The sequence below is a fragment of the Scyliorhinus canicula genome, chromosome 15 (genome assembly GCF_902713615.1).
Source record: "Scyliorhinus canicula chromosome 15, sScyCan1.1, whole genome shotgun sequence".
NCBI lineage: Eukaryota > Metazoa > Chordata > Chondrichthyes > Carcharhiniformes > Scyliorhinidae > Scyliorhinus > Scyliorhinus canicula.
In genome coordinates this window covers 133004059-133016454 of record NC_052160.1, presented here as the reverse complement: position 1 = coordinate 133016454, position 12396 = coordinate 133004059, and the positions used below count along the sequence as shown (strand labels likewise).

Genomic DNA, 12396 nt, shown 5'->3' with positions numbered 1-12396 from the left:
TCCCCATGGCCAAAGATCCTGCCGAGTCCCACACCTGAGTAACAAGCACCTGAAAAAGTTCAGAAGCGATTTCCCCTGGTGCGCTTAGAGCTGCCCCCTGGCCAATGCAAGTCCCCATGGAAAAACAGAGGGCAATAAATTGGGGCGGCAGCTGCTATCCCCTCTCCCCAAGCATCCAGTTCCCTGCACATTTCCTTTACCCTGAGATTGATCAGTAACACATTAACTGTAATCGCTTGAGAAAGCAGTTTTATTGTGCGCCCTTTACTTTCTGATAGTACACTGCAATTCTGCATTGTGCTTGTAAAGCCTTTTTATGATGTAATTCCCATCAGGTTTATTTGCATACAATATCAAAGGGTGACATCTCCCAGTTGACACCAATCCACTGCAAAAAATAGAAGCCAGGAGGAATGAACGCAGAGGCATTGTTTCCCTGTCAAACCCTTCGAGTCTTTTCACATGCTCTGCATATAAATCAGGTGCAAGTGGATGCCTCACCGTGGAACCGAAAAAAACCATTCAGCCCCTCGATCCTGCTCTGCCACTCAATTAGATTATGGCTCATCTGTAGTTTACCTCCATTTACCCATCTTGGTTCCTTAGCCATCAACACCCTTGCCTATCAAAAATCTATCAAACTTTGTTTTGAAATGTTTAGTTTACCCCAACCCTTCGCAGGGCTTTAAAAGGTGAATGTGTTAAGACCATAAGACATAGGAGCAGAATTGCACCATTCGGCTCATCGAATCTACTCTGCCATTCGATCATGGCTGATGTTTCTCATCTCCATTCTCCTGCCTTCTCCCCATAACCCCTGATCCTCCTTGTTGCAGATTTTCACTTCCCTTAATGTGGCAACTACTTCCTGTCAACACCCCTGAATAGCCCAGCTCTCATATTAAGGTTATGATGTGCTTCCTGTGAGAGTCTTCTGTGAGAGTCTTGCTCAGAAGCCTATAAGCCAGTTACAACACATTTCTGATCTATTGTAGTATGATACACTGAGATGCAACACCATGATAGTCATTATCCTTGGCATTGCATGGCACAAATGTCCATCAGGATGGTGAGCACAGGTTTGGGCCCAAGGGTCAGTGAAAAAGAAGTGAGCTGCAACTTTGCAATAACCTTCTGCAGAACTCTACAGCCAATGCACCATCATATGCGTCATATCAGGGATTGTCTATTACTTAATAAGTTTACTTACATTCACAGAACTTACAGGACGATGGGCGGCAAGTGTAACTTTTGAAATGTATTCATTCGAGGGAGATGAGCACCGTTGGCTAGGTCAGCATTTATTGCCCAGTCCCAATTATCCTCGAGAAGGTGGTGGTGAGCCACCTTGCTGAACTTCTGCAGTCCATGTGCTGTAGGTACACCCACAGTGCTGTTAGGGAGTGAATTCCAGGATTTTGACCCAACAACAGTTGAGGAATGGGGATATGGTTCTAAGTCAGGATAGCTTGTGGTTTGGTCCCATCGGTCACGGAAGGTCCCCTATTAGTATTCTCTTTAGAGGAATCATAAACAAAAGCAAATGATCAGTAAAACAATCAAAGGTTGGGGGGAGCGGAGGATGGGGGGGGGGGGGGGGGGAATCTATACCTTATTTATACTCTTTGAATCAAACAATAAACAAAAATGTCAGGAGTGACAGCCCCTGGTGGGGCACTGTAATTTAAATAAAACGTCAAAAGGAAATGTCACTAATTAAATCAAAATGTCGTTCCCTGGGTGAAGTACCCCAGTCTCTGGGTGCCCACCGGTCATGGAAGGTCCCCTATTTATCGGTGCTCCAACTACTTAATTAAACAATGCCCTCCATCTGTGTATTTTAACAATATAATTAACATACTGTTAACATCTTATCTCTTTACTCTTTTCGGATCTGGTGGGGCCCTGTGCAATGGAGAGTGCTGTCAATCTCTTCTATGAAATTCAGCCAAAAAGGAACTCACTTTTAATAGAAATCGGGGAACAAGGGAGATGGAAAGAAGCATTGAACAAAGAACGCTCCATTGCTCCCCACTCTTCCCCCACTCCCCCCCCCCACTAACTATCTCCATGTCACTTTCAACATTCCAAATGCACCTTCATTGTTCCCCTTTCCATGGCACTTTCTCGAAAGTGAAAGCAGGTTTCAAAAACACGCCGAGTGCAGATTTAATCAGCACGTCTCGTCCAGCGAATACTCCTCAAAATACCTCTTACATTTTTAATGAACAGGCTGGCTTTCAGACAGCTGCACCTGTGTGAATAATCTCACCCAGGGCTCTTGTCCAGAAAACCACCGGCTCAATGGGAGCACTGTTGCAAGGGCTGGTGCATTCACACAGGCTAACTGACACAGTGCTGAGGGGCAGCGCATCACTCGAGTGAGTACAATGGGCCACTGAGTACTCCCCAGCCACTGCATTCATGTGAACCCCAGCAAGCATTGCCATCGTCTGACGTTATCATATTAAATGTATAACATTTAGAAAATCACAATGTGTGCAGGATAAACGCTCATTTAAAACGTAAGCTCGTAGTGAAGAAATTGCTACCCAGCTTACAATATTTTCTCTGAACCATTGTGTTGGGGAGGGGTCACATTCTACAACAATAACCCACCTCGACTTGGACATGTCTATTCTGTCCCTTATTGTGGCTGGGTCAGAACTACCCAGCAGCACCGTGGGAGCACCTCCACTATATAAATTGCAATGGGATATATTGTGAATACATCCTGGAAATAATAATCTTTATTGTCACAAGTAGGCTTACACTAACACTGCAATGAAGTTGATGTGAAAAGCCCCAAGTCGCCATATTCCGGCGCCTGTTCGGGTACACGGAGGGAGAATTCAGAATGTCCAAATCACCCAACAGCACGTCTTTCGGGACTTGTCAGAGGAAACCGGAGCACCCGGATGAAACCCACGCAGACACAGGGAGAATGTGTAGACTCCACAAGGACAGTGACCCAAGCTGGAATCGAACCTGGGACCCTGGAGCTGTGAAGCAACAGTGCTACTTACTGTGCTACCGTGCCGCAGTAAAGTGTACGAGAGTGCACGTACTGTATTGAAAGAAATTGAACGGCGTTACGCGCTATACAATGTCAAATCGGAACTGTGAAATTAAATGAATGAAAATCGCTTATTGTCACGAGTAGGCTTCAATGAAGTTACTGAAAAGCCCCTAGTCGCCACATTCCGGCGCCTATTCGGGAAGGCTGGTACGGGAATTGAACCGTGCTGCTGGCCTGCCTTGGTCTGCTTTCAAAGCCAGCGATTTAGCCCTCTGTTACTCAATATTTCCACAAATTGTGGGAACAGCATTTTCCAAATCAAAAAAATAGTGCAGGAGTTCACACCACCACAAGCCAACTAAGGATTGGCAATACATGCTTCTTGCCAGCACAACCGACATTCTGAGAATTGATAATTTGTAAAAAAAAAATTTTAAAACAAGGTTTTTTTCTTTGTATATGTGGCATGGTTTCCTTCCACTATCTGCATGTCTGTGCCTCTAGACACACACAAAGAGCAGCATTTCAACTCATTGCACTGGACTTACAATCTATCTCACTTTGTGCTCAGGCCAGGCCAGAAGAGGCAACCACAGACTGTCTCATCCATACCACATTGTGGGTGGAATGTTAACACATAAAACAATGACTTCGCAATGACACTGGGCATTCGATTGAACGCTTGTTATTTCTAAATCGGAAAGCAAGCTGAACTTCTGCGAACATAAATATTCCTTGAAATTAGGTTTATTTTTAAACTGCCTCATTTTAACAGCGTGAATTTTTAGGATTCAGGATGTTTGCCCAGAAGTTGTCCCTGAGCAAACAATCCCAAATCGCAAATTAATTCTGCACTGCTTACATTTAGAGCTTTTACTGCAGCTCGGGAGCACCATTGCTGTTAAAAAGCACAATAGCTGGGCTCCAGTCATCACTCCACACGTCAGACTCCAATTTCACCCTTCTGAAAGCATTTTACCAAAGGACAAGGGGGCAGGGTCAGCTCTTTAGAGAAAATCCAATCCCATCTGGTCTAAAAAGGTAATTTCTTTTTCTAAGGACAAACCCCAGGTACTGAGTCAAACAAGTTCAAATCCACAGGCTGCATCGTTAAGTTGCATTTATAAACTCAAAATGACCATTCCAGCCATGCTGGATACAGAGTCAGAGGGGTCATTAACAGATCAGGAGGAAGCCATACGGTCCACAGAATCCATTTGTCATCTCCCCTTCTGCACACACAGGAAAGCATCCACAAGAGATACAAGAGATTCTGTTCCAAAGGTTGGTGAAAAATCTTGACTTTTGCTTTGAATAACCTGCATTCAACCCCTGTTCAGAGTATCCTAATATTGCTAAATTCAATTAGTTACTTGGAGGCAGGTGACATTAATTCAACTGCCCTCTGGGCTGACCCCACTCTGAAGACTGTGGATTGAGGAAAGAATGTGGACATTGGAGAGCACACCCCCCAAGCCCCTCAAAACTGATGATGATGCTCTCTGGTCAATGACTCAACCCCCCCACTGCCTTGGTACGCATGGTACACACACACACACGCGTGCGTACACACACACGCGTGCGTACACACACACATGCGTGCGTACACACACACATGCGCGTACACACACACACATGCGCGTACACACACACACGCGTGCGTACACACACACGCGTGCGTACACACACACGCGTGCGTACACACACACGCGTGCGTACACACACACGCGTGCGTACACACACACACGCGTGCGTACACACACACGCGTGCGTACACACACACGCGTGCGTACACACACACACACACACACGTGTACACACACACACGCGTACACACACACACACGTACACACACACACACAGGCATACACACACGCGTACACACACACGCGCGCGTACACACACACACGCGTACACACACAGGCATACACACACACATACACACACACGCGCGTACACACACGTGTACGTACACACATGCGTACGTATACACACACACATGTGTACGTACACACACACGTACACACACACACACGCGTACACACACACGCGCGCGTACACACACACGCGCGCGTACACACACACGCGCGCGTACACACACACGCGCGCGTACACACACGCGCGCGTACACACACACGCGCGCGTACACACACGCGTACACACACACGCGTACACACACACGCGTGTACACACACACACGCGTACACACACACACGCGTACACACACACACCCGTACACACACACACCCGTACACACACACACGCGTACACACACACACACCCGTACACACACACACACGCGTACACACACACACACGCGTACACACACACACGCGTACACACACACACACGCGTACACACACACACGCGTACACACACACACACGCGTACACACACACACGCGTACACACACACACGCGTACACACACACGCGTACACACACACGCGTACACACACACGCGTACACACACACGCGTACACACACACACGCGTACACACACACACGCGTACACACACACATGCGCGCGCGCACACACACATGCGCGTACACACACGCGCGTACATGTGTACGTACTCACACACGCGTACGTACACACACACGCGTACGTACACACACACACATGCACGTACACACAGTACACACACACGTACAATGACCTGTCGTATGGGGTGCTGGCAGACGCTCAATGTCATGGAATTGGAGCCCATCATTATACTGCATCTTGGAGGGAGGGAAGGGGGTAAACCGGAAGAGGAGAGATGCAAGCACAAATGGAGAACTGGCTGCACAGAACCAGCTGAGTGCGTGTAAAGCAAACTTCGCCGCTTCTTGATTAAATAAGCAGCCATTGGAAAGTTTGAAAAATATTTGACATGAAGTAGTGAGATATGACTGCTGAGTGGGAAATCATTTGACAAGACTGGCACTTTCTTGAAAGATGGAGTCAGAAATGAAACAAGGACCCCAATGTAAATATCATTGCAACATGCCATTCTTTGCTCCAAATACCCCAATGCTACAGCAGTGCAGTGTTCTAATTGGGAAGCACCCCCTAGAAGCCTTGGAAACACACACATGATTTTCTGAAAATGAATGACTGAATGTTAGGAAAATGAATCAGTGATTTTCGGGGTGGGGGGGGGGGGGGGTGAGGGGGAAGGATAGATTAGGGAATCACACCATGACACCAATACAGTGAAAGGGATGCATCAGATTTAAGTCGTGCCGTCACATTTCATAATTGTCTGAGATGCTACTACAATTAGTGTCAGACTTATGATCACTATTACTTCACCCTAATGTGGACACAGATTTAGTGTTTCTGCCAAAAGAAATGGAGGTGGTGATTGGCGGGTATGATAGGATGCTGGCAGCACAATGATGACTTACAAAATTTGACAGCATGAGAGCAAGGGAATGGGACTACTTGGCTAGCTCGGAGACAATGGGCAGAATGGCCTCGCTCAGCGCAGGGACAGATCCAGCAGTAACTTTCATATCAACCTTGGGGTGAAGCTTATACTGTCAGGATCTGATTCAGGGGCCTCATTAACCCCCCACTCCCCCAGGGTAACCTGGGCAATTTCCTCAAACCAACAACTTATTATATGTGCCCAGGTCTTGGAGAATCTGGTCGGTTTATGAATGGTTTTGGTTGGGTTGCACAAGACCCATGTGGTGGGAGCCAATGGCAAACGCTCCTCAAGACAATGCAAATTGCAGATTGAGGGCATCTTCCCCCCCGTGTCCGTGGTCACTGTTGTCCAAGATTTTCCACTGGTGCATTCACCATCCTGAAACTCTGTCTTTACATTTAGAGCGGTCGAAAATCATAGCAACAAACAGCAACAAAGACTCCATCCATTATTTTCCATATATACACTATAGTCTCTTCCTAAATCCCAGTGATGGCTCGGAAATTACCTTTGACTGACCAGACTGGGGCAAGCATGGTGTCAGGCGGAATTCCAGACATGTATTCAATTTTGGCCTGAAGAGACCAACCACTGGTCAGTTTTCAATCAAAGAGAAACTGACTGACAGAGTAGCCTGACCACATGGCCACAGACTGGGAAAGGATGAAAGGCAATTTGCCTAGAAATCTGCCTGTGACAATCAGAGGCAAACCTGCTTTCAATGAAAGGGGGGGGGGGGGGGGGGGCATTCCACCCTGCAAGATCATTTTGCTATTCAATTTAGATCTCAGCCTGTACCTCAACTTCCATCATTACCCAGCATTCCTCTGTAACCCTTAATGTGCCTACATAACAAAAATGGCATCAATCTGTCTGAAAGTTTTAAAAACTGACCCTCAGCATCCACTACCCTCCTGTTCTCGGATGGGGCGGGGGGGGGGGGTGCAGGAGGAGAAGACATTTCCACATTTCATGGAGTGCGATTCTTGGGGAATCCCAAGGGGGGGGGGGGGGGGGGGTTTCCAGAAGCACACACGGGCGGGAAAGTTCCCAAAATTCTGAGGGCATCAAAATTAGGGCATGGTGACATGCCACCGGCAGCATTTCATCTGTGCCAATAGAAAATGCTGGGAAGTTTCAGCAGGTTGGAACCCAAAAAGGGGTCATATCTAGCCCCCCCCCCCCCCCCACCCCCAGCATTTTCTCTCACCGAAAAGAGAAAGCGATGGTGGGGGTGGGGAAGTGAGAGAGAACTCTGGGTTTGATGTCAGGTGTTCAGCATGGGGGGGGGGGGGGGGGGGCTCTCCTGCCCAAGCCCAGTTTACTGAGCCAAGGATACAGCAACTTTTAGTTCCTGCAAAGATACATCGTGTAATGAAAACAACATTTGACCCATTCCAGCAGCCATAACCCACAACTATTCCTGCTTGGATGGTCAGAACGGTGGGACCCGCAGCCAGACACGGGAGGGGGGGGGGGGGGGGGGGTAGAGGGTGACAGAGAAAGTGCAGGAAATCCGTGGGGCCGATATTTGAATCATTTGGAAATCGCCAACAGCGAACCTGCCTTGTCACAGACACCAGCTATTGTTATCATAACACAGGAGGGAATAACGCCATGAGATCATCGAAACAGGAGCTTGTTCAGACAGAGTGCCAGCTCTCAGCCACAACAGCATCAAACCCCATTATAAAATTCATTACCCAACTAGGCCGCGAGAATTGATAAATCCCTGACCATTGGAAAGATTCCCTCCTTGTGAACCAACCCCCATCATCAATACAGAGTCTGCAGACAAACACACACACCAAAGATAAATTTGGAGCAAGTAAGTCCCTGGTTTGGGGGGGGGGGGGGGGGGGGGACGAGCACCTCAGCCTCCAGATTCTGTGGTCAGCTGTACGACAAATAATATCTGTGCCAGATCTGTCAAAAAAAGGAGTTGCGATTGTGCTGAGGCAGCTTCGGAGAGGCACCGAGCCGCAGAGTGGGTGAAGTGGAGCGAGTTGTTTCAACTCCGAGGGGCTGGCTGCCCAGGAAATTAACACCAGTCAATTTCACTGAACTTTTCGGACTGGTTCTGTCTCCCAGGACAGCCGCCACCAACATCTCTCCCCACCATCAGCAAGCACCTTTCTACAGGAACAGCAGGAAACTAGATATCCATTTGTGATCAACTTTAAATGACATGCAAACTTAATTTTTTTTCTATAATTATTTTTTTTTGAAGTACAGAAATTCTCACCATTCGGCCGCATCTGTCAACCGCTTTCTTTACTTTGCCGTAGGTGCCTTTGCCCAGGGTTTCGCGGAACTCGTAGCGGTGTCTCAGGTTGTGCTTGTGGTGGTGCCTCTTCACCGCCTGGCGCTTCATCTCGGGAGTCTGCGAGGAGGAACGGGCGGCCAGCGCCGAAGGCGAACAGGCGGCACCCAGAGCCGAGTCCCGGCTGAGACAGGGAGAGGCTGGATCCATTAGAGAGAGAGAGAGAGAGAAAGGGAGCAAGGAGATCTGAATGAGGGATGTAAAGTATTGGGAAACTGAAAGAGAAGAGGGAGGGAGAGGAAGAAACGATACAATTCCGGCAGATCAAAGCTTCGTGGTAAAATAACACATATTCAGAACGCGATTACTATCCCTTCATTGTCCAGGTAGGATTGATACAGTGTACCCCCTTTTCTGATACAATGTGTCCCCTTTCTGATACAGTGTATCCCCTCTCTGATACAATGTATCCCCTCACTCACACTGTTGCAACAATCCAGATCCCAGTCGCGTGTGGAACCTTCAGCAGCCGCCTAATTAGCCTAACCCCGCCTCCGTGCAGCGTCATTAACCTCCAGCCAATCACCAACCCTCTCTGCCAAACTTTTTAAAACTTTTTTTTCTTTTACACAAAGTTATTGATGTTATTACAGAAGATATTCCACTGACCCACCCATACCCGGGTTTGCTGTTATAAGATCCACCCAGCCGGGTGATCAGGAGAAAGCCTCGGGTGGGAAGGCTATTGGACTGCCGGAGGCTTCATCCACCTTGCCAGGAGGAGCCGGCTGGAGAGAGAGAGAGAGAGGAGGAAGTGAATGAGTAGCAGTGAGAATATAAACGTTTTCACTCTCTTATCTCTGTCATCCATAATACAAATGCACCCAGACAAGTTGGACCCCACTCCCCCACCGTGCACCCCCCTTGGAGCTCAAATATCACAGATCAGGGAATGAGAAACCCCGCCAGAGGTTTTAAAGAACGACATTAATGACAAAATCAATGGTGCATAAAATTTGAAAGTAAAACAGAAACTGCAGGAAACCCCCCAGTACACAGGAGGGAGAGAGGGAAGGAGGGAGGAAGGGACAAATGGAGTTAGTGTTTCGGGTGGGTGAGCTGACAGGTTGAAAAAGCCGCGAACCAGGAGCCAACCGGGGATGGTGTGACAGAATTACATCAGGTTTCGACACCAAACTAAAATTAGAAAACGACGCCATCAACCATCAAACCTGTCGACACGGAAAGTTCCACAGTTGGATAAAAACAAGCATCTCCCAAATCGCATGGGAACATAATCATTTTGTGTGTCTAATCACTGTACTCCCAAGTCTCCTAAGAAAAAAAAATGAGTGGCCAAAATATTGGGCCAGGGTGAGTGCTTCTGGGGTGATGGCTCCCACAGCTGAATGGCCAAAGATGTTCACGGCGTTTTAAAAAGTCAGTATTGTGCTGATCAGGTGCACTCAGTGGGTGATGAAGTGCTATTTTGATGCAGTGTCAGTGGTCAATGGTTTTTTAACCCTTCACATGACACCCCGACTCTCCAAGAAATGAAATGAAATGAAAATCGCTTATTGTCACAGGTAGGCTTCAATGAAGTTACTGTGAAAAGCCCCTAGTCGCCACATTCCGGCGCCTGTCCAGGGAGGCTGGTACGGGAATCGAACCATGCTGCTGGCCTGCTTGGTCTGCTTTAAAAGCCAGTGATTTAGCCGAGTGAGCTAAACCAACTAAACACAGAGGCGCTGGGCCGCGATTCTGTGGCTGCCCTGCCCTATCAAAGTGCTCATTTTTCAGCTATTCCACCGCAGTGGGGTCTGATCCAACACTCTCCCGGTGCCATTATACTGGGATGTGTTTCAGTGCTGAAGGCTCCAGCTGATTGTCTGCCGCCCCCTCCCCCTCTGGCGCTGTCACTGCAAGTTTCGATGTGCCCACTAGGAGGTGCAGGGATCCCAGACACCACAAGCATTGGTCTGGGCCAATCAATCAGGAATGGAATCGTTCCAACACAGAAACAATAACTACACAAGGTCCAAAAACAACGATGCTTTCTCAGAAAAGATTAACATGAAAAACAACTAGCTATGAAGCAGAATAGTTACTGCCATTATTTAGCAAATTGCAAAGTTTCTACTTTTTGCAGCGTATTGATGGTGGGGTTAAAACAATGTGCAAGATGCCTAAAGTGACCCTGTGGTAAAATACCAGTAGGACAATTGTTGACTGTCTCTCGAATGGCTGCAAATAGTGAATGAAATCAGGAGGCAGTCTTTCAGCCAAAGAGCTGTGGGAATGGAGAACTTGCTCCCCAAAGTGCTGGGGTGGCTGGGGGAGGGAACACCAATAAATGTCCTGTAATCAAGATGGACAGGTTTCAGTTAGGTGCACATCGAGGGACATGGAAAAAAAGTCAAACGGAGTCACGGTACTGAGCAGGCTCGTTGAACAATGGGTCAGACTCGAGGGGCTGAATGGCCTCCTACTGTTGCAATGAATGTCAGCTTGCAGATAATTTCAAAGCCTCGACTCACTACTCGGTTAGTGCATTTCATTGTGGTCCCGTGCTCGAAGGCATTGGTGTGGAAATGGAGCAGACAGGATGCCACATCTTTGCTCAGTTAGGTGATCTGGGGAGGAGGGGTACCTCCTCTGCTAATGGACACTTTTAGTAGTTCCTCAGGACTTTCTGTTCCGCTGAGGAATTCAACGAGGAACCAAGTGGATTTTGGAAAGGTTTGATTTCCCCTGAAATTGATTTACAATTCAAACAGGAGCAGAATGGCTACACCAGGCGACTTATGGGACTTCCAGCACTGTAGTGACATCAGGAATCCAGCATTGTTTTACTTCCCAGAATCGGTTTGATTGACACGGTGCCCGATTAATCACCAGTGACATAATCACAAAAAAAAACCCCGAAGAACTCGCAATCAAAAGTAGCAAAGTCCCCGGTGAAATTCCTGGAACAGGAAGACATGTCTTTAGCACTCATGAACAGTAAACACTGTGGGGCCGTTCCCATCCCCCATCCCCCCTGTCTTGCTTACCGCCCTGCCGTAGCTGTTAGTGCTCCAGCCACTTATTATCAGGACAATAATGATTGGCATTCCAGAAATTTGAGAATGTCATCCATTGCTGACACTCTGGGGCAGTGCTGGGCAGTCAGAGGCACCATTATTCACGTGGGACGGGAAACCCAGGTTCGGTCAGGTGGGCTAGAAATATCTCATGACCCTACTTTGGGGGAGAGCAGGGGAGGTTTCCCTTGGTGTCAAGGCCAATAGATTACCTGGTCACTGTCACATTGTGTGATCTTGCTGTGCACAAATTGGTTGCCACAGTCTGTGCATGGGCAGCACGGTAGCATAGTGGTTAGCACAAGTGCTTCACAGCTCCAGGGTCCCAGGTTCGATTCCCGGCTTGGGTCAGTGTCTATGTGGAGTCTGCACGTTCTCCCCGTGTGTGCGTGGGTTTCCTCCGGGTGCTCCAGTTTCCTCCCACAGTCCAAAGATGTGCGGGTTAGGTGGATTGGCCGTGCTAAATTGCCCTTAGTGTCCAAATTGCCCTGAGTGTTAGGTGGGGTTACTGGGTTATGGGGATAGGGTGGAGGTATAGGCTTGGGTAGGGTGCTCTTTCCAAGAGCCGGTGCAGACTCGATGGGCTGAATGGCCTCCTTCTGCACTGTAAATTC

At 48.1% G+C, this 12396-nt stretch overlaps 1 protein-coding gene across 1 annotated transcript in view; it reads right to left on the bottom strand.

Moving 5' to 3' along the window:
• nuak2 (NUAK family, SNF1-like kinase, 2) overlaps positions 1-9236 on the bottom strand; it is a 40975-nt gene extending 31739 nt beyond the window's left edge. Inside the window, 1 exon segment of the mRNA XM_038819758.1 lies at positions 8682-9236. Coding sequence (XP_038675686.1) covers positions 8682-8909 — 228 coding nt within the window. The 5' untranslated portion in view covers positions 8910-9236.
• Positions 9237-12396: the final 3160 nt, after the last annotated feature.